The sequence below is a fragment of the Ovis aries genome, chromosome X, assembly GCF_016772045.2.
Source record: "Ovis aries strain OAR_USU_Benz2616 breed Rambouillet chromosome X, ARS-UI_Ramb_v3.0, whole genome shotgun sequence".
Lineage (NCBI taxonomy): Eukaryota > Metazoa > Chordata > Mammalia > Artiodactyla > Bovidae > Ovis > Ovis aries.
In genome coordinates, this window is record NC_056080.1 from 37,013,368 (window position 1) to 37,035,132 (window position 21,765).

The 21,765-nt window shown below is 40.2% G+C and overlaps 2 protein-coding genes across 3 annotated transcripts in view; both read left to right on the top strand.

Moving 5' to 3' along the window:
- The window catches only part of LANCL3 (LanC like family member 3), a 123,050-nt gene extending 108,951 nt beyond the window's left edge, over nucleotides 1-14,099 (top strand). The window contains exons 5-6 of one of the 2 annotated variants that reach the window (XM_027963536.3): nucleotides 2,286-2,478; nucleotides 11,487-14,099. In XM_027963536.3, coding sequence (XP_027819337.1) covers nucleotides 2,286-2,445 — 160 coding nt within the window. In that variant the 3' untranslated portion in view covers nucleotides 2,446-2,478; nucleotides 11,487-14,099. Of the gene's footprint in view, nucleotides 1-2,285 lie in introns of both variants that reach the window. The other variant, XM_060408370.1, reaches the window with a different exon arrangement.
- A 1,077-nt stretch (nucleotides 14,100-15,176) lies between these two features.
- XK (X-linked Kx blood group antigen, Kell and VPS13A binding protein) overlaps nucleotides 15,177-21,765 on the top strand; it is a 51,459-nt gene continuing 44,870 nt past the window's right edge. Inside the window, exon 1 of the mRNA XM_027963535.3 lies at nucleotides 15,177-15,697. Coding sequence (XP_027819336.1) covers nucleotides 15,453-15,697 — 245 coding nt within the window. The 5' untranslated portion in view covers nucleotides 15,177-15,452. The remainder of the gene's footprint in view (nucleotides 15,698-21,765) is intronic.

A 21,765-nucleotide genomic window follows, 5' to 3' on the forward strand; every position in this document is an offset into this window, starting at 1 on the left:
CACATTGCTGATGCTTTTGTAAATTGCTGTATATCATTTAGAAGTTATTTTGAAAAGCACAAAAGTATTTATGTTATTTTTAGATTAAAAATATAGGATATTAAATATTATACAAAGTATGATTTCAGTAGTATAATAAATACATCAAACCCTGGCGGGGAAAGGTCAGATGAGGAAGCAAAATTAACTGTGCATTTCTCTTAAAATATAGTGGAATGGTTATCTATCTTACAAATATTCTGCTATACTATGATTTTGAAAAAATGCATATTTACCGTGTATTGAATGCTTGCTCTTTGCCCAGAGCCCTAATATATGGTATCTTTAATCTGTACAGATAATCTTATGCAATTCTGCAACTTCATCATTTTAAAGTCAGATTAAGAAGTTTGCTAAAGGTCATCTAACTTGAAATTATCAGAGTTAGGTATTGCAACCCCAAAACCCTTCCTCTTTCCACTACACCAGGGCTTTGTGTGTGTGTGTGTGTGTGTGTGTGTGTCTGTGTCTGTGTCTGTGTCTGTGTCTGTGTCTGTGTCTGTGTCTGTGTGTCTGTGTGTCTGTGTATGTGTGTTAGTCACTCAGTCATGTCTGACTCTTTGTGACCCCGTGTACTGTAGCTTGCTGGGCTCCTCTGTCCATGGAATTCTCCAGGCAAGAGTACTGGAGTGAGTTGCCATTCCTTTCTCCAGGAGATCTTCCCTACCCAGGGGTTGAACCCAGGTCTCCCACACTGCAGGCAGATTCTTTACAATCTGAGCCACCGGGGAAGCCCCAGGACTTTGTAATCTAGGGTTTGTGAATTTACTTGAGAAAAGTATTACATTTTACACTGAGAGGTAGCATCTCCTTCAGTTCTGAGTCTGCAGTAGACATGACTCTGTCACCAGTAGAAGTCATAGATATTTTCATGTTATTCCTATTGTTGTAGAAACTGTGAAATGTATTTTGCTCCAATCACTAGTTAGAAATGTCAGCAGTTATTAGATCCACTACTAGATCTTGTTATTTAATGTGCTAATTAAGAATCCATTTATCATTGTATTACAAATTTGGTTTAAAAAATTCTGCTAACTGTACTTTAATATAATTAATTTCCTTGGAAATCCTGTGTATTTTACTTTATGTATATGGAGACTTTTTTTTCTGATAATGAATCCAGATTGCCAAATGATACAGAACACTAAAAAGGTAGCTATACCAGGAAGTTTCTGTGTGTAATTATAAATTTTGAATTAACTCTTAAGATGCATCATTATTCTACTGTTTAAAATTTTGACTTCTATTAAAAATTGTTGCATATTCAGGAAAACAGTTGAGAGAAAAATTAGCCCAAACAAAATTGCAATATGTTTCCTGCTCATTTATTTTAAGCTACTGCCAATAATTCCAAGAGCCTGAAAAAGATCAAATAAGTAATTACTCTTCATAGGACCCCCTATGTAGTAGCAATAATCTAAATTTATGGCAGAATCAGCTGTCAGGCCTTTTCAACCAGTGAGCTCTAGCCTCTGAACGGGTGATTATTTTTGTTGTTGATGGGAATCGGTAGAGCAAGTCTGTAAAGAGGTGACAGCACTTTAAAACCTGTAAACTACTAAAAATGGTACTCGTTAGGAATGATTTGAATAGGCTTTGTGACAAATACAGGTAAAAGAAAAAAAGATCTCTCATTGAGAAGTTAGACATCAGTGATTTGTTTTTAAGGCAGATGTCCTAAAAATAATCTATCTTGTAGCTGAGTTTGCTGTTTGATGTCATGATTATAAAATGTTGCTTGCCTTTTCCCATTCATCTTATTCTTTTGTTTGCCCAAAGCAGAGATCGTATAATGTCTTGCCCATTTATTTTCGTAGTCTCTGCTCTCTGTCACATATAAATGAAACCTAGCTCAGAAATAATATGCCTGCAGAAACACAGCATATTTACTTTTTTAAAGGCACAGGCATATATCAGCTCAAGATAAATATAAGTATGGCTACTTATCTGTCTTTTTTACTTTCAATTATTGGATGGCAGAAGGAATGAAATCCTCAGAAAGTGCTTTGCTTTGCAAATGCCAAAAAATAGTCAAATTTTCTTGCCAGCCTAGGCTGTGAACATACACAATGGCATAATGGTGTCTCCATTTCTTAACAGAGAAGGCCTTCTTAAAAATCTTATATACATCTGTAAAGAGAATGCTGCTAAAACTTGAACTTATCAGAGAGGAGGATGAAGCAACCCAGGGTCAATAATATGGAGACACTCATATGAAAACTGTTCATATCTTCTTCTTCTCTTAGGTTTGCTGAATTTTTATTTACGGAGGAATTCAAGGCTGGTTCCCGGGTCCTTGAAAGTATATACAGCTTGTATGAAGGCTTCTCTGGGACCGTGTGCTTTCTGATCGATCTGCTGCAGCCCAACCAGGCTGAGTTCCCTCTCTTCAGCGTCTTTGTTTAGAAGGTTCCATGTTCCATCATGGCCCTGCAGAAGGTTTGCGAGATTTCCTGAGCCTACTACCTGAGGCAGTTTCCACATAAGCCACATTCAATGGTATCACAACCATGAGCCTTAACATTGCCGCCAGAAGGAAGGAAGGGAGGGAGCAGGCAGGTGAAGAAGGCAACATGATTCCAGGTTGAAGGGAGAACAGTGTGAGCACATGCAAACATAAAGACACCACAACTCTTCTAAAACCCCTAGGGATGGAACAGTTCAGGAAATGGATGCGACACCAAAGATCAGAGGAAAAAATCATCTGTCTCCTTAAACCAACATTGAGATGTGGATTATGGCAATGAAATGCTAAAAATACTTTGGCAATTGGAAAGAGAATTTGACCACTTGTGGGTGCCCTCCACCCCTAAATTCAGAAATAAAGACTATCAGAAAACTAGAGTCATTGCCCAGCTGAAAACTGCTAGGAGGGATGGGTCAGGTTGCCAAAGGACAAAAAGGGAAACTCTTGGTTGTCCTTTGCCTTTACTTACTGAAACTCATGATTTTTAATGAATGGAGAAATTTGCCTATGAATCTATTTTTATCATTACCCTAGGCACTTAAAAAAATCATACCATAACTTAGTTTCAACCCCCAAATTCCAAGTTCCATTAGGCCTTAGAGCATATCTTTTCCTGGTTCCTTCTTCTTTCCGAAAGCTCAATTAGAATAACAAAATTCACAGGCTAGCAAAAACCATAGCAGGTGTTGCTGTCAAGTGTTTTTCTCAATTTGAAGCATAAGCTATGTACTGTCTATTGTTAGTAATTTTTTAAATGCCTATGTAATCTCAATGAAGCTATTAGCGGAAATGTAAAATATACTTGTGGCAAAAATCTCTCATCTCAAAGATGAGGGTAAACACCAAGGAGGTGGGTCGTTTCTGCCTTGGGTGGAATACTGTGTCCCCTGGGACACACACTGGCCTAGAAAGGGACGAGTGATTATGAAAAGAACATTGCTCAATCTTATACTATTAGATTAAGATATGCGTAAACTCCCCAGCTGATCATCATATCCTCCAAGACACAGGCTCCACTAGAATTTGTCTACAAAATCCATTGAGCCAAGCTATCATATTAAATTCAGCCCTGCTGTAAACACATAGAAGCTGTAAAACTATTTCAAATAAGTAGTGGTTTCCAGAACACTGTGGGAGCATCTGTCACTTCAATACTCAAGAACACGAGTATATCCTTTTCCTAGAATTTGGTCACTGGCAATTTCATATATCAGAATGAGGAGGAAATTGAATGCATTATAAGATTTCACAGTTATTTAAATAGTCATTAAGTATTTGAATATATGTGATAGATGTAGAATATATATGTATCAATAGGCACTTTGGTTTACATGGGGATAGATGTATATATACATCCGGAGAAGGAAATGGCAACCCACTCCAGTATTCTTGTCTGAGAAATTCCGTGGACAGAGGAGCCTGGCGGGCTACAGTCTATAGGGTCGCAAAGAGTTGGACATGATTGAGCAACTGAACGACAATACATCTGTCCCCATGTAAATGTAAGCACTTACTTCATTCAGTACTTCCAACTTCTTGATTTATAGATGAACTTTGGGAGGAGTTGGGGAATACTCTGTTGCCTAAAAATGTGTGTGTGTGCGTGCATGCACACACTTTTTTCTGGAAGGATCTCTAGCATTTACAAGATTCTCAAAGAATCTGGGACTGAAGAACGGTAAGAACTGTCTTCGTATATTTTATGACTTTGTTATGTGTGCGTTCATCAGAGCAAGCTAAGACAGTGGTTTTGAAAAGCACATACCTTTTCAGCTCATTGTTTCCTTTCCCCATCCTCAGATGTAAATATATAAAATTGCCCTCAGTTGTTCATCTATGAAGATACTCAGAATGGGGCAGTACCACATAAACAGCAACTTGCAGGTGACTCCCAAAGTTGGGTTCTAGATGTTCTTTCAAGAATTGAATGGTCAAGGACCTCTCAGAAAGCCTTAAGACAAAATGCCTTCTACACAGTAGTCTCCTTTTGAAATGATAGTAGTACCTGCTTTTCACCATTTGGATGTAAATTCATTTCATTTGACCCCTATAGGCTGACCACAATAAGCGTTCAATATACAGGGCTTTAGGAATGCATGCTTTTTTTCATCATCCAGCAACCCTTCGAGGTGATTTACATAACTGATTCAAAGTCTCACAGTTAGAAAGGGGCAGAATAAGGATTTGGATTCAGGGTTTCACTTCCCATGTGTATTTATTCCATATTCTAGACTAGAACCTGGGGATACAGCGGTGAACAAAATACCCTAAAAGTTAGCTTCTGTTTTTGTTTGCTGATCCTTTCACCCTTCATCCTTAAGACCTAAAACCTGAGGTCTAAGAAGTGGTAATCTAGCACGACATGCCAGTTTCATTTCTAGGAACTTCAGAAAAACTGGACACATTTGTGCTCACCCACCCTTTGGAGGTCCAGTAGGGTAACTGTGTTGTCGTTGTGAAAAGGCAACCTTTCTGTGTGTCAAATTCAAGAAGAGGCCATGTTTGTGTCTTTATGAATTGACCCCTCAGTAATTAGAGACAAAGATAAACTTATTTAGCACTTAAACCTGTGGAAAGTTTTCATTTTCCTGAGAAAGTAGAATTAAGGGTTTGGGAAGGTCCTCTTCTATCTTGTTTTCCCAAGAATGAGGAAAGACACTTTAGTGTTGCTGTAGAAAAGTGTGGCATGTCACTTCTTATTTAACTAAGCAATGTGTTCCAGTCTATGTAGTAACAGTCTTTTTTGAATAATGCTAAAGTATGTCACCTCTTAAAGGCTACAGGGGTATTTTCACCACCACTAGCATTCAGTTCAGTTCAGTCACTCAGTCGTGTCTGACTCTTTGCGATCCCATGAATCGCAGCACGCCAGGCCTCCCTGTCCATCACCATCTCCTGGAGTTCACTCAGACTCACAACCATCGAGTCCGTGATGCCATCCAGCCATCTCATCCTCTGTCGTCCCCTTCTCCTCCTTCCCCAATCCCTCCCAGCATCAGAGTCTTTTCCAATGAGTCAACTCTTCGCATGAGGTGGCCAAAGTACTGGAGTTTCAGCTTTAGCATCATTCCTTCCAAAGAAATCCCAAAGTTGATCTCCTTCGGAATGGACTGGTTGGATCTCCTTGCAGTCCAAGGGACTCTCAAGAGTCTTCTCCAACACCACAGTTCAAAAGCATCAATTCTTCGGCGCTCAGCCTTCTTCACAGTCCAACTCTCACATCCATACATGACCACTGGAAAAACCATAGCCTTGACTAGACGGACCTTAGTCGGCAAAGTAATGTCTCTGCTTTTGAATATGCTATCTAGGTTGGTCATAACTTTTCTTCCAAGGAGTAAGCGTCTTTTAATTTCATGGCTGCAATCACCATCTGCAGTGATTTTGGAGCCCCCCAAAATAAAGTCTGACACTGTTTCCACTGTTTCCCCATCTATTTCCCATGAAGTGATGGGACTGGATGCCACGATCTTAGTTTTCTGAATGTTGAGCTTTAAGCCAGCTTTTTCGTTCTCCTCTTTCACTTTCATCAAGAGGCTTTTTAGCTCCTCTTCACTTTCTGCCATAAGGGTGGTGTCATCTGCATCTCTGAGGTTATTGATATTTCTCCCGACAGTCTTGATTCCAGCTTGTGTTTCTTCCAGTCCAGCATTTCTCATGATGTACTCTGCATAGAAGTTAAATAAGCAGGGTGACAATATACAGCCTTGACGTACTCCTTTTCCTATTTGGAACCAGTCTGTTGTTCCATGTCCACTTCTAACTGTTGCTTCCTGACCTGCATACAGATTTCTCAAGAGGCAGGTTAGGTGGTCTGGTATGCCCATCGCTTTCAGAATTTTCCACAGTTTATTGTGATCCACACAGTCAAAGGCTTTGGCATAGTCAATAAAGCAGAAATAGATGTTTTTCTGGAACTCTCTTGCTTTTTCGATGATCCAGCAGATGTTGGCAATTTGATCTCTGGTTCCTCTGCCTTTTCTAAAACCAGCTTGAACATCAGGGAGTTCACGGTTCACGTATTGCTGAAGCCTGGCTTGGAGAATTTTGAGCATTACTTTACTAGCGTGTGAGATGAGTGCAATTGTGTGGTAGTTTGAGCATTCTTTGGCATTGCCTTTCTTTGGAATTGGAATGAAAACTGACCTTTTCCAGTCCTGTGGCCACTGCTGAGTTTTCCAAACTTGCTGGCATATTGAGTGCAGCACTTTCACAGCATCATCTTTCAGGATTTGAAGTAGCTCAGCTGGAATTCCATCACTTCCACTAGCTTTGTTCGTAGTGATGCTTTCTAAGGCCCACTTGACTTCATATTCCAGGATGTCTGGCTCTAGATAAGTGATCACACCATCATGATTATCTATGTCGTGAAGATCTTTTTTGTACAGTTCTTCTGTGTATTCTTGCCACCTGTTCTTAATATCTTCTGCTTCTGTTAGGTCCATACCATTTCTGTCCTTTATCAAGCCCATCTTTGCATGAAACGTTCCCTTGGCATCTCTAATTTTCTTGAAGAGATCTCTAGTCTTTCCCATTCTGTTCTTTTCCTCTATTTCTTTACATTGATCAATGAAGAAGGCTTTCTTATCTCTCCTTGCTATTCTTTTGGAACTCTGCATTCAGATGCTTATATCGTTCCTTTTCTCCTTTGCTTTTCGCTTCTCTTCTTTTCACAGCTATTTGTAAGGCCTCCCCAGACAGCCATTTTGCTTTTTTGCATTTCTTTTCCATGGGGATGGTCTTGATCCTTGTCTCCTGTACAATGTCACGAACCTCATTCCATAGTTCATCAGGCACTCTATCTATCAGATCTAGGGCCATAAATCTATTTCTCACCTCCACTGTATAATCATAAGGGATTTGATTTAGGTCATACCTGAATGGTCTAGTGGTTTTCCCTACTTTTTTCAATTTGAGTCTGAATTTGGTAATAAGGAGTTCATGATCTGAGCCACAGTCAGCTCCTGGTCTTGTTTTTGTTGACTGTATAGAGCTTCTCCGTCTTTGGCTGCAAAGAATATAATATTATTTACTATATGTGGGCATGAATAATTATAAATCTTGAAGATAACTGTGGAACTATTTGAGGACAGATTTAAAGAATCTCTCAACAATGGGAGAGACTGCCTTATACTGGGTTGGCCAAAAAGTTTGTTTGGGTTTTTGAACTTTTTGGCCAACCCAATATTTGGCAAACAGGAAGCATCAGAAAATATTTCAACTCTGTGTGTTTTGTTTCATTAACACAATTGTGTACCTTCTCTTTCACACCTCCCCAATGTGTTTTTATTTTGTCTAATCGCATTTTAGTCATCAGATTTTACTTTTTTTTTCCATTTGTAACTTGGTAACGGATAACAGAGGTTTGACAGCATATATTCCACTGTGCTTTAGATAATTGACTATGCTATTAAGATAATAGTATTTACTTTCTGATAACTCAAGAAACAGTCATTTTCTTGGCCCATCCTAAATTTGAACTTTTCCTTGGCAATTTGGATCTTTAACTTTCTTTTGACACATTTAAGATTTTAATCAAGATTGTGTTCAAATTGTTCAACTTCTGTAGAGAGCAAATCTCAAAAATTTTAGTGCAAAAAATATGTTTGTGATTTATTACTGTTTAAGGGAACAATGATTAAAAGGAAAAAAAAAACATTAGCAATGCAAAGAGCCCTATTTTAGAAATTTTAAACTCTTGCTCCATGGGCCACTATAATCATCACCATCATCCTTTCCACCTCACAGAGTGGTCAATGATAAAATGGATATAAGAGAGTTTTATGGGCTTCCCCGGTAGCTCAGCAGTAAAGAATCTGCCTGCAATGTAGAAGACGCAGATTTGATCCCTGGGTTGAGAAGATACCCTGTAGGAGGACACAGTAACCCACTCTAGCATTCTTGCCAGGAGAATCCCATGGACTGAGGAACCTGGTGGTCTACAGTTCATGGGGTCAGAAACAGTCGGACATGACTGAAGTGACTGAGCATGCACGCAAGAGAGTTTTATAATAGGCAGGTCCTTTATATGTTTAAAGGGAAGCTATATTTTAAGTACCTACTAAGAGCATAGAAAATCATGCTCAATTATGACTTCAAGTGAGCACTTTGGCCAAATGGAATCTCCTTGTGATGCAGTGCTCAGAGTCTGGATCACTTGCTGGGTAAAAACAAAGTATGTTTTTTGTATTCTAGAACCAGTCCTGTCAATAGCATTTGTGCCTCAGAAAGTTCTGATTCACTGGGCTGAGTACGTAGGAATAGGCTGGTTAAGAGGGAGCTCCTTTTAATGCAAATATTTATTTTGCTCTCTGGAAACAAAGGATTACAGTGCCAGTAACTCAAGAAAAGGAGCTACTGGTTAGGTCTGCAGAGCAAACATGAACTGGGGGATAAGGTAATTTGGAGTTGAGTCTGGTTTGCACTTTAATTCAGGCCTCAGTATTGCATGACTTACAGTGATAGAAATACACTCTCATGGCACAGAAAGGCCTTCCTTTAGGGGCCTAGGTTATTTATTCAGCACTATCCTAAATCAAGAGCGAAATGACTAAGCCTCATATTCACCAAGGCTGGGTGATTGTGGCAAAAACTTGGCAAGGAAAGCCAATGAGAAGGCAGGCAAAGATTGGGTGGGAGAAAGCTTAGCATCTCAGTGTGAGTTGTGGAGGCACGTTTGGTGCTGCTTAAAACCAGTCATCTTACTCATGGGTTTTATTGCTTCCTAGGACCTCTAATCCCATACCACCCCTGATCCAGCAACTTCTTGTCCTCCTTCTCTTTAAATAGTACATTCTGATATGTTGGTTTTTTGTTTTTCTGTGTCTGGTTAATCATGTGACCTCCTTTCGCCTGAGACGGCAGCTTTCTCCTTATCTCTTCCATCCATGTCAGTTGGTAGCTAAGAGCTCCAGGCCCAGGAAGGCTGGAGTCCCCTCCGGATGGAAGGGCTGACCTCAAGGTCAGCGGCAGCAGGAGTCGGGCCCATTCTGCAGTCTGAGATAGCCCACCCTGGGTACAGCTGTTCATGAGAGGAGAAGGGTGACTGCGTTTATCCTGCCTCTCCTCCATAAAGAAACCTGGTCATTTTATTTGTACTGCTCTGGGAAAAAACAACAACAAAGTTCATGCTACATTAAACATCTGGGCTTCCCACATGATCATAAATCTCATACTAGGGGTGCCCTCTCTCTCCTTGTTTCTTTAATTACAAGTGCTAATGAACTGATGCCTGATGAATGATGCCTTTGGGGTGGAAAATATACTTGTTTTTATTTTCTTTAAAGTCCTAAACCTTGTCGTTTTCACATGGACTTCTCCACAAATGCCAAAGTCCCTTATCTGGAGAACTTCCTGCACCTTCTTTGGCCTTTGTGTGTACCCATTACCCCTCTGAACTGAATTTGAAAAAAATCCTTAAAAATGAAAAGCAAATCATCCACGTTTTTATTCTTTGTGGGTAGAGGTGGTGGTGGTGAATAGCATGGTTTAAAAAGCAGATGGTCCTTTCTTTTCTTGCCTATCTTCTCCATGTAGAATATTCAGGAAGGAGAGAGAGAAAGGGAGAAAAGATACACATACACGAGGCTTGACTGTCACACTCTTTAAAAACACAGTTTGCAAGGACTTCCTGTTTGGCTTTTCTTAGTCTGTATAGAAAATAGTTTGTGTGTCTGTCTGTGTTGTGTGTGTGTGTGTAAGAGAGCGAGAGACTGACAGAGAATGAAAATCACATATGAAATAAAACCCAATATTTAGCTCTTAGATGTATCTGAGTGAACAGATATATGCAAGGATAAACTAATTAATGAGTGGCTCTTCATTGTGTGTTAACTGCTCTCTAATCAATTAGCACATAATTAATGAGGGCCCTAGTTATATTTGAGTGTCTATCTTAAGCACCACTTTCATACAACTTCTGCTGCTGGGTTAAAGGCATTAGTAGCCATCTCGTAGATGAGAACAGATGTGAGTTTCACAAACAGAGCTGCAAGTGTGAGCCACATATGTAGTTTAAAAATTTTCTAGTAGCTCCATTAAAAATGCAAAAGAAAGGGTGAAATTAATTTTAATGGTGTAGTTGATTCAACTCAGCCTATCCAAAATATTATCATTTCAACATGTAATCAATATAGTTATTAATGAGATATTTAACATTTGGGGGTATTAACTTTTAAAAACCTGGGTGTGTTGGACACTTACTGTACACCTCAAATCAGACTGGCCACATTTCAAGTGCTCAAGAACCACATGTGGGTTGGCTGTTGCATTGGACAGTAGGGCTAGCATCCCACTGCTGTCCCTCAGGATTGAGAAGGTCCTCCTAGAGCGCATGTGTATTTTTGTTGTTATAAGAGAAAATGGAAACCAAACACTACATGTTACTTGAGTACTGCAGTGTTTCCCTGTGTGCAGGAAACTAGGCCCAAGAGCTGCCCTGTGAAAAAAAATAGATTCAGTGATGAAATAAGTTAAGGGCGTTCTATTCTTTTATCCCCTTTTTGGAGATTTCCATGGTACACTAACATGTCATAGACTCTGAAAAAACTCTCCTGGATAAAGAAACCGGTGTGCAGCTGTTGAGTTCTGTGTTTATAAGGTTCCACCTCTGGGTGGTGGTGGTTACCCAGCTACCACTATAAAAACATGGTTAGTCTGGCATCATATGTTTATGGTATGCTTATAATATTTATTTTTCTGCAGAGGTGTTTTAACACCCCTCCCCCTCCCCACATCACATTACAGATACCAGAACAATGTCCCTGAGTATTAATCCCTACCAATTATCTTGCACTCACAAAGATGTAAGGTCATTCTTTAGTATACTTCTGGGAAAAAGAATTCTGGAAATTGCCACAAGGTCTCTGCCTGAGAAAAACTTTGTGTTTTCCCTTCCTTCTCCATTCTCTTTGGAGCCTATCTCTACTTATTCTTTGTATTCAGAATCACCCAAGAGCTAAGATATGTCTTCTTGTTCTAGAACCACCTACTAAGTTGAAACCAGCAGATGGCTGTAATGTCTTGCACGTGGACACAGATCTTCAGAAAGTACTCCAATACATACCTTCCTCTCATTCTTTCAGAAATGATGAGTTCTACCAAGATGAGGGGAGAAACATCAGAATTTGTATATGTGTAAACATAGAATACAGTTTCATAAGTAGAGTAATACTGTTTCTGCTAATACTTTCTTTAAAAATATTTTGTGTGTGGTGTTCATTTACTTGCTTTAGTGTGTGCTGTTATCGTAAAGTGTGTGAAGTAGTTGTGACTTAGCAATCAGTTTGAAGAAGATATACACTATACTTGACAACTGTCAACCTTCAGCAAGTGATCTTTTTGCCTTTGTTTGAGTGGGAAGTCTGATGCTGCCCCCATAAGTTTTGTTTTACGATCTGTGCTTAAGTGGCAATTACCAATTAAATAACTTCTGCTGCTTGATTTGGTCCAAGTTGACTGTAGTAACCTGTCTATATGGATGTATTTAAATAAGATTAAATGATCCATTTTGCCTCTTTTTTAGAGGACATTTTTTTTAGGACTTTAGTATTTCAATATTAGAGATGTCTTCTGAAGACTCTAGTAGCAGTAGAATTCCTTTGCTCTTGAAAATGAAGATTATATACCATGAGGTTTTATATAGACTTTCCAGATGTAGGAGGGGGACATTCTAAGTGCAAAAGTTTGGTTTTAGAATCTGTCTGATTTGGAAGAGCAGTCCATTCTCAAAAAAGGTAACAGCCTTCCCAATTTTGAACATGTGTGGGAGCTCTACTTGGAAAGGAAATCTGAATTAGTCTCATGGATTTAATGGCACTGAATTAACATTTTTCAAATAGATTTTGTAGTAGAATCCAATTATTAGAGGAAGTCACTTGGTTGCAAAGCCATATACTAGAGAATAGTCAAACACCACGTGCTACTTTTGGAATGTGCATTTCCCAAGTGAACAGAATTTACTTCACCAAAAAGATTTTACACGATTCATGATACTTACAGAAATATGGTTGTATCATTGGAGAAAAATGCTCACCTCTGTAAATGCTACATTTCACAATCACTAGTAAACTAGTGTAATTCTTAATTATTTGGGGGGATACAAAAGAATAATCTGTCAATAGAATAGAACTGCTTATTCCTAACTGTATTTAGGAATGAACACATATGATAATGCAAGAGACTTGGGTTCAGTCCCTGGGTAGGGAAGATCCCCTGGAGGGGAGCATGGCAACCCACTCCAGTATTTTTGCCTGGAGAGTCCCATGGAAAGAGGAGCCTGGTGGGCTACAGTCCATGGGGTTGCAAAGAGTCAGACATGACTGAAGCGATTTTGCACGAATGCATGATTTAAGGTATTACTGAATTTTGAAGAACTGCTCAATAAATTAGTAGTATTAATAAAATTGTACTCTTTTTACAATGCATTTGCCTCAGCACACATGCAGAGTTAAAAACATAAATTTATTTTAAAATACACCAAATAACATAGATCAGTTATTATGACTTTAAAAGCCTAATTTCCAATAGCATTAAATCCAACACCAGTTATATGTTGTATATAACTAAAATTTTGAAAGCCTTGCACACAAAATGAGAGACTTATTCAAAAATGCCTTTTTTTTCTTTTTGGTTCTACAACCCATTGCTAATTATTATATTCCTTTAGGGCTACTCTGAGGCACTTTCAAAGACATTTGTAGCAGTTACATCTAAATTTAGAGCAGAACATTGTGTTAGATATTTTGCTATATCACAAAATGTTGTAGTACTGTATTTTATAATAAAACCAAATTGTCAAGTATTCTGGTATATTACATATTATTATGCCAAAAAAAACCACTTTCTAGAAGTCTGTTATTGTGTACTTAATATTTCAAGAAAATAATGGGTATTTCAGTCAGAGCAAGAAAGTATAATGCAATACATGACATTCAATTGATCTTTAGTCACAATCCATTTAGGTATTTGACAGAGAAACTAGCAATCACAAGCTCGAATGCATACATTATTCTCAAGGACAAAATGGCAAACACTTAATACACAAAGACATGGTCACTGGGGCAAGTTAGCTGGTGCCTGGCTGAACAGGATCAACTTGCCAATCAATGCTCATCGGGTTTTAGCTTTTGTTATTGGTTGTTCCTGGCGGGGGAAGTGCTACAGGTCAGTTGATGTCGCCTCCCCTTCGCATGGGGGATTTGCTTACAGCCACTGCATGGTATAATGAATTCTCTGGAAGCAGGGTTGAGTCAGAAGCTTAGAGATGCACCTTACTGTCTTTAAAACTGCTGTTATACAATGTTCTAAACACTGTGATCTTTCCAAATGTATTTTCTGTATTAGTTTTGTACTGTTAGAAAATAATACACCATAAACTGGACTCTATAGTGTTTAAAGCAATGTTATTTATTGGCTTATCACACCCTGCCTGTTTATGTACAGTCTACTTAATATAAAACCTGTGATAATCCTTTGCCTTAAAAATAAAATCTAATGCTAAATATTGAGTGTGCTCTAACATAATTTTAAGCTACAAGTTAATTTTTCCTTTAAAAGTTAAGATGGTGTCAAATAAAATATCAAATGAATACTTTATGGAGTGTGGCTGCCTATTCTGTACTTGTGACAGTGTGTGTATCTTGATCCAGAACATGATGACCTGCTGGGTGCTATAAATAGATATTAGTAATCCTTTTAGAGAATGGGCCTGGCACTTCTCAGCTGTGGGCTGAATACCTCCCCTTAACCCTTATAAATAGATTTTCCCATGCCACAGAAGAATGAAGAAAAAGTCCTCCATGTTCTCTCTCTACATTTTTTGTCTTGATTCCTCTTGCATCTTCACACTCTATTTGTGTTGCCATCATATTCCTAAATAGAAAAATGCCAGAGATGCCTGAAGATGGATGAAATCACCTAACTTCGGCGGGAAGAGGGATCTCACAATTATTCAAGTCCAGTCTCTTATGGAACAGGTTAGAACTCGAGTTGTAGAGATTTAATGAAGGCTCAAGCTCTGAGCGACAAAGGGAGGGGTCGCTGAGCCCATGCTGATGTCCAGAAGGTTGTCACCGATCCAATGAGTGAAAGGGCATTGTGTTAGTCTTGGGGCTGGCACAGAGCAGCAAGCAGAGGGAGATATCGTGTGGCCTAGAAAATCGTTTCCTTATTAGGTCTTGGTCTTCAGCGGGCTGAATTAGTCAATTATGAAGGAATGTATCAATATATTTGAAAGCAGGTTTTCTGGGAAGGAAAGCGTTAGCTCTTAGGGATTACCATGATGCTCTTTCACTTTGAAAGCAATGCTTCAGACTTGGTCGGGTGAAAAGGTACATTCCGGGTGCGTGACGATATACTTGCACTTTGAAAAGCATCTGCGGGCTCTGCTTATTTTTTTTAAGTGACCGGAAACGCTGATCCTTTGAGGGATTCGGCGTTATTTAGGTCCAGAAAACAGAGCCCAGGCTGGAAAGGCATCCTGATCCCAATTCCGGGTCCCGCGGGGCTGCAGGTTTTTGAAGAGATGTGAAGGTTTCCCACAGAAGCGTCGTGCTAAGGGCTTTAGGACCCAGCGGCTGCGCGCGGGGCCGGCGGGGCCCGCCGCCTCCTGTGCGGCTCGGCGCGGGCGGTCGCCGGGCGCGGGTTCGCGGCCCGCCCGCGGCTCGTCGCCGCAGAGACGCGACGGGCGCCGAGGCGCGCGGGCGGCGCTCGGTGCGCGTGGGCGTGTCCCGCCCCGTCCGCGCGCCCCGCCCCAGCCCCGCTGGGTCGCTCGCCCCCAGGCCCAGCTCCAGCGCCCGGGCCCCGCGCCCTCGGCGGGCAGCGCAGAGCGCGGGAGCAGTTGGGGCCGGGCATGCCGGGAGCCCCCGGGGCAGCCGCCGCCGCCACCGCCACCGCTACCGCCACCGCCACCGCGTCCGTCGCCGGTGCGCGCCGCTGACGCGCGGAGATGAAATTCCCGGGCTCGGTGCTGGCGTCCGTGTTCCTGTTCGTGGCCGAGACGTCGGCGGCGCTGTACCTGAGCAGCACCTACCGCTCGGGCGGGGACGGCATGTGGCAGGCGCTGACGCTGCTTTTCTCGCTGCTGCCCTGCGCTCTGGTGCAGCTCACGCTGCTCTTCGTGCACCGCGACTTCACCCGCGACCGGCCGCTCGTGCTGCTGCTGCACCTGCTGCAGCTCGGGCCCCTCTTCAGGTGCGTGCGGGGCCCCCGGCGGCGGGGGCCAGGCCTCCCGGGCGAGGGGGCCGGGGTCGGGGACGGGGGCCCAGGCCGGCCCGCCCGGCTCCTCCGCTCCACCACCGTCCCTGTCACAGGAATGCGACAGGAACCTGGGAGGGTGGGAATGGAGCCGGGGCGTACCGCCTTCCTGTTAGGGGCTAGCGTTGGAAATTGCCGACAGTCGACTGAATTTGACCAACGGAAAGGGCCAATTCGGGCCCCTCAACCCTCACCGCGGCCTGATGGGCTCTGGCAGGATGAGCTCGTGTCGCGACGGGGCCTTAGGAAGAGGGTTCTAAATGGCCGTTAGAATCGAAGTGGGCACAGTTGATTGAATTGAAAATAAATTGAAGAAACACGTGGAGTGGACTGTACTAGGCTCTGTTCTGAGCTCAGTTACAAATACTAACTTATGTAATTCTTATACACGACCCTAAAAATCCACGCAGCCGTCTTTTCTGTCCGATGTGGAAACATGGAGGGGGGAGGGCGAGGGTGGGGAGCAGGGTCGAAATGTCTTCAGGGCCCTGCCTGACTTGTAAACTTAGCCGATGAAGCTGGAACACAAGTGCCACGGAGACCCCAACTCTCGCTGTGTGTAAAGAGAAAAAAAAAATTATTAGTGACATTTCTGGAAATTGTAGGAACACAAAACAAGTAAAATATTTTCTGGTAATGAAGTAGAGTTTGGTTTATCGGAGGACCATGAAGAGAGTTTAAAATGTGTTGTTTTGATACCTCTCATCTCTGTAGGAAAAGCGAAACAAAGGGTTTCTATCTGGATTAGAAACAAATTTATAATAATGAACTTTAGATATAGGTGGGAGAGAAGAGGGAAGAGGTAGAAAGGCCAGATTCATGTCAATGTATGGCAAAACCAATACAGTATTGTAAAGCAAAATAAAGTAAAAATAAAAATTAAAAAAAAGTTTAAAGTAAAAAAAAAAAATTCAGCTAGCTGGGAATCTTTCCTACCAGGAAATATCTCCCCAGCCAACACATCACAGACACACACACAGCAAAATATCTCCCCCACCAACATACCACACACAAAACATTCGAGTAGCAAAATAGATTTTACAGAGCCTTATATACACACACAGTTGAGTAGTAAAATAGATTTTACAGGGCCCTATTATAAAACTTTGCATTTCATATTAGAGACAGTCATCCCAGCTGACATTCAGAATACTGACTTGTAGTTTACACAGTGTCAAAACAAACCAGGTGAACAAGTTTCCCAACCTCGAAAGCCACAGACTCCTACAGAGGAAGAGAAACAGGTGCACTGGCAGGAGTAAGAAGTTGCTACCAACCTCCTGAGAGCAAGGGAAGAGTTGGGGGGGCGAGGAACAGAGAGAAAGAAAGAGGGGAATTTTAAAAGCCGTGCCGCCTAGGGCCAGAGAATGAGCAAGTCCTCCGTGGCCAAGTAGGCCGCAGCAGCCTGATTGTGTGCCCACTCAGTGGATCAGTGCAATGCGCTCTTCGTGGACAAGGCACTCATCATTTCTTAGCTCCATCTTGTGAAAAGAAAGTTCATTGCCCATGCTATTTGAGTAAAGTGACAGGGAAACTGACAGTTCTTAAATGCTTCTTGTGCTAAATGGCTTGGTAGGTAGCAGTTTCTCTCATTGACTCCTCACCATAAAGTAGATATAATTGTTCCCATTTTATAGATGAGGAAAATGAGACCCCACACCACATTCACAAGGCTTCTTACAAGTGGAGTTGGCTTAATTATGTGAAAGAAGTCTGAGGAGTGTGGAATGTGTTTTATCTATAGTTCCATCTTAAGAAAGTTTGGTCATCTTGGCAAAATTGAAAAAGCACAACCTAAGTTACCATCTTGGTAAATGAGAATACCTTATCAGTACTAACGTTTAAAATGTTTCTAAGTACTGAGTGACCCAAGACAAAGCTAATGACATAATAGTATGTATAAAAACAGGATGGTACTCATAGACCTAAGCTCAGAGAAATATACCAATTTGTTAAGAGTGGTAATTTCAGGATGATGGAGTTATGGGGCAGTTTTCACTTTTTCTCTGAAAAATACAGAAAAGTACATCATTTACTCCTTTATTATATTATACTTCTCTACATTTTTCGGTTTTTATCGTAAAAATATTTTAACTTTATCTAAAAAAAGAAAAAGTTTGGTACTTTGGAGTGATAACTTCTCAACTGATATATATATATAAAGTTTCAATACTATAAAGGGACCTATTTCCAGAAAATTCTGAATAGGTCATTGTGCTTTGGGGGAAAAAACAGAATAACACATAAAAAGAAAAAAAGGAACAAACAACCTACTTCCTTCAACAAAGGCACTTTCAAGAAGATGCTGGAACCATGCTGAGATACACAAAATGTGGTTTCAAGCCTCTTATCTTCCAGATGAAAAGCAATTTGATGTTGTGTGTTAGCATGCCTTAATATCTTATTGAAAGTTCTTCCTGCTGTTTGATTTTATTCTAACTCGAAGACGTCAGCTTTACATAAAGATCAAAATTATTTCCCCCAAACAAAGGAGAGTCTCTGCCCTTCTTATCGATTGGACTTAGTAATATTTTAAAACTGTTTGGGGAAAATTTAGCTCTCTTTAATTCGGGATGGGTACTAACTAGCCAAACTCCTGTTCTTTTTAGGTGAGATGTTGGTTTTGGATTCACTCAGTTCAGTCGCATTTCATTACATTGTAATGATGGTGGACTAAACACTACAGACTAGGTTTTGCTCCTCCTTTCATGTAGGGAGGCTTTGGGAGAGCACCATGTTTCATTTATATCAGCCTCACATTTAAAACTGTAGTTGCAGTTTGAAGAATTGTTTCCTCATGAAGGCTAGGTTGGGATGATAGGAACATTAAATAATGTCTTGAATTTCTTTTTTTCTATTATAAGGACAATCTTATTGTGAATGATAATAGACATTCTGGATAAGCAGAGTGGGGGGAAAGCACCTCTTAACAACAAACAAAATTTATTTCTCATTCTTTTACAGTTATGTTCATTTTATAAATTAATTGGGAGAAGGAATAAATATAAATGAGTTACAGGTTCAAGGAATTTGCCCCCCATTCTTATTTATTGGTATAATGAAGGAAAAATGGTACCTAAAAATCTAGCTTTATAAAATAAAAGCTAAGAAGTTCTAGTAATTTTTTTTATTCAAGTATAGTTGATGTACAATGTTATATGTTGTACAATATGGTGATTCACAATTTAAAGGTAATGCCCCATTTATAGTTATTATTATAAAATATTGGTTATATTCCCCATGTTGTACAGTATATTCTTATAGCTTATTTTATATCTGAGTTTGTACCCCTTAATCTCCTACCCCTATATTGCCTTTCTTCCTTCCTGCTCCCTGTTGGTAGCCACTAGTGTGTTCTGTGGATCTGTGAGTCTAGTATTTTTGACAGAACATTACAAAATGATTCATTGCAATGAAAAACATTGCAAAATACCCTAGTATTTCTCTCTTCTGTAAACTTTGAGAAGACTTTAAAATTAACAATAGCCTAAATATCAATAGCTTTTTTTGTTGTTGCTTGCAAAGTGCTTTCACATACAGTATATAATTCCATCCAATGTAAAACCTTGTGAGCTAACTGTCATTATCTTTTTTTTACAGTTGAGAATTGAGGCTCAGTGAGATTACGCAAGTGGCTTTTCAGAGGTCACAGGGAGCTTTCTATTTAACCAGTTTGGTTCTTCACAGAGCATGTATGTCATAGGAAGATAACGTGGCATAGAGGAAATCATAATCAGTATTTCTTTTGAAAATGTGTTTTTAGTAACTACCTCAGAGGGTCTCTGGTACCACAGATTATTTATGCTAACACCAACATGCATGGTTTCAGCTAATTAATAAATTGGTTCCACTGTGATGTTTGAAAATGGAATAAAATGAAAATAACAAAGGATCAGCCTGCTGATTACCTACATTAGGGATCAGCAAACTGTGCCCCACATGGAAATCCCCTTACTGCCTGTTTTTGTAAAGTTTTATTGGAACACAGGCATGCCCATTCACTTCTGTGTTGTCTGTGGCTGCTTTTGCATTACAGTGGCAGAGGTGAGTAGTTGCAGTAGAGACCATGACCTGCAAAGCCTAAAATATTTACTCTTTGTAAATACACAAAATGTTTGGCAACCCTTGGTCAAACTGAAAAACTATCTTGAATGATTGTGATGAAAATACTTAATTTATTTATGGCTACATTTAGGTAACTTCTCAAGTAAAACAAAACAACAACAACAACAAAAAAAAAACCATTTGGAGTAATTGGATGAGTCTTGCAGAATCCCAGAAAGAATAGTAGAGTGTGTTTCTTATCAGTTTTCTTAACCAGTAGTGGCAAATAGTGGAAGTCTTAGGACCTTTCACAAATTCATTAAATACCTACTACATGTAAACTTCTGTGCTAAGATTTTTATTAGTTGAGAAAAACAGTGAATTGCAGGAGGGTACACCTGGGTTTCCTGGAAAAGGAAATGGCAACCCACTCCAGTATTCTTGCCTGGAGAATTCCGTGGACAGAGGAGCCTGGTGACCTACAGTCCATGGGGTCGCAAAGAGTTGGATGTGACTGAGCGACTAACACACGCACCTGGGTTTCAGGGCCACCTCTGTGATTAGTTCATTCTGGGACCTTCCTTCGTTTCCACTGTAGACAAAGAAGTGTCATTTGTCTGTAATTCTGCAAATATTTTCCATTAAACACAGCCTTCTCCTCAGCATCCAGAGACTTGCTTTTTCCTCTGGACCTTCATTTTATTCATTCAGCTCTTAATATGTGCTGTTTTTTCATTTGCTTGTTTGTCATTAAAAATTCTGAGCTTGATTTTACTATTCAGGTAAAACATATTTGTTGTTGGAACGACAGAAGGGCAGAAAACAGATAAGCACAACTAAAAAAATTTAAAAGCTCTAATTTGACTAACTAAAGAGAACAATTCTTAATATTTTGTTATATATCCTCACTAATATTTTTACAGTCATTAAGCTGGTAAACCATGAACCATCTAGGGGGAGGAAGGGGGTATAGGAAGGAAGACCCTGATTTGCAGTCTTTGCTGATTTCTGTGATTTAAAGATTTCCATCATGGCCTATTTCAAGCTACTGAGTTGTTTAAGAACTGCCTCACAAAATTCCTAACCATTTACCTGTCTCATGAGTCAGTATGAGCCAGCTGAAGCACTCCACTGTTTATGTGTATATGTGTGTGTATCTATATGTATATGTAATTTTCTTTTTATTAAAAATGGAATTTTCTCTGTATTTTCCATTGTGATACATTACTCCTTTTGCTTACCAAACATGATACAAATTTTTTGTATGTCAGTATATGTATGTGTATACTGTCAATTTTAAGGACTGGATAATATTTCATTGAATATACATATTAGGATTTATTTAATCATTGTTTTGTTTAGGGACCTTTAGAGTTTTCCCAGAACTTTGCCATTAAAAATAATGGTATTCAAATTTTTGCAGTAACCTTTCTTTCTAAGTGAGTTAATCTATGAGAAATACCTTACAAACTGAAAGTGCTATATAAATATTACTTATATTAGTTAGGTCCTGTTTTCTTGTTTAGATTATGTACATCTCTGAATGAGACAGTAGTGTGCAACTACCTTTGCATTCCCAACAGCACTTACCAAAGTGCATCCACATTCATTACATATTTGAGAATAAAGACAGTTCAGTTCAGTCGCTCAGTCATGTCCGACTCTTTGCGACCCCATGAATCACAGCACTCCAGGCCTCCCTGTCCATCACCAACTCCCAGAGTTCACTCAGACTCATGTCCATCGAGTCCGTGATGCCATCCAGCCATCTCATCCTCAGTCGTCCCCTTCTCCTCCTGCCCCCAGTCCCTCCCAGCGTCAAAGTCTTTTCCAATGAGTCAACTCTTCGCATGAGGTGGCCAAAGTACTGGAGTTTCAGCTTTAGCATCATTCCTTCCAAAGAAATCCCAGGGTTGATCTCCTTCAGAATGGACTGGTTGGATCTCCTTGCAGTCCAAGGG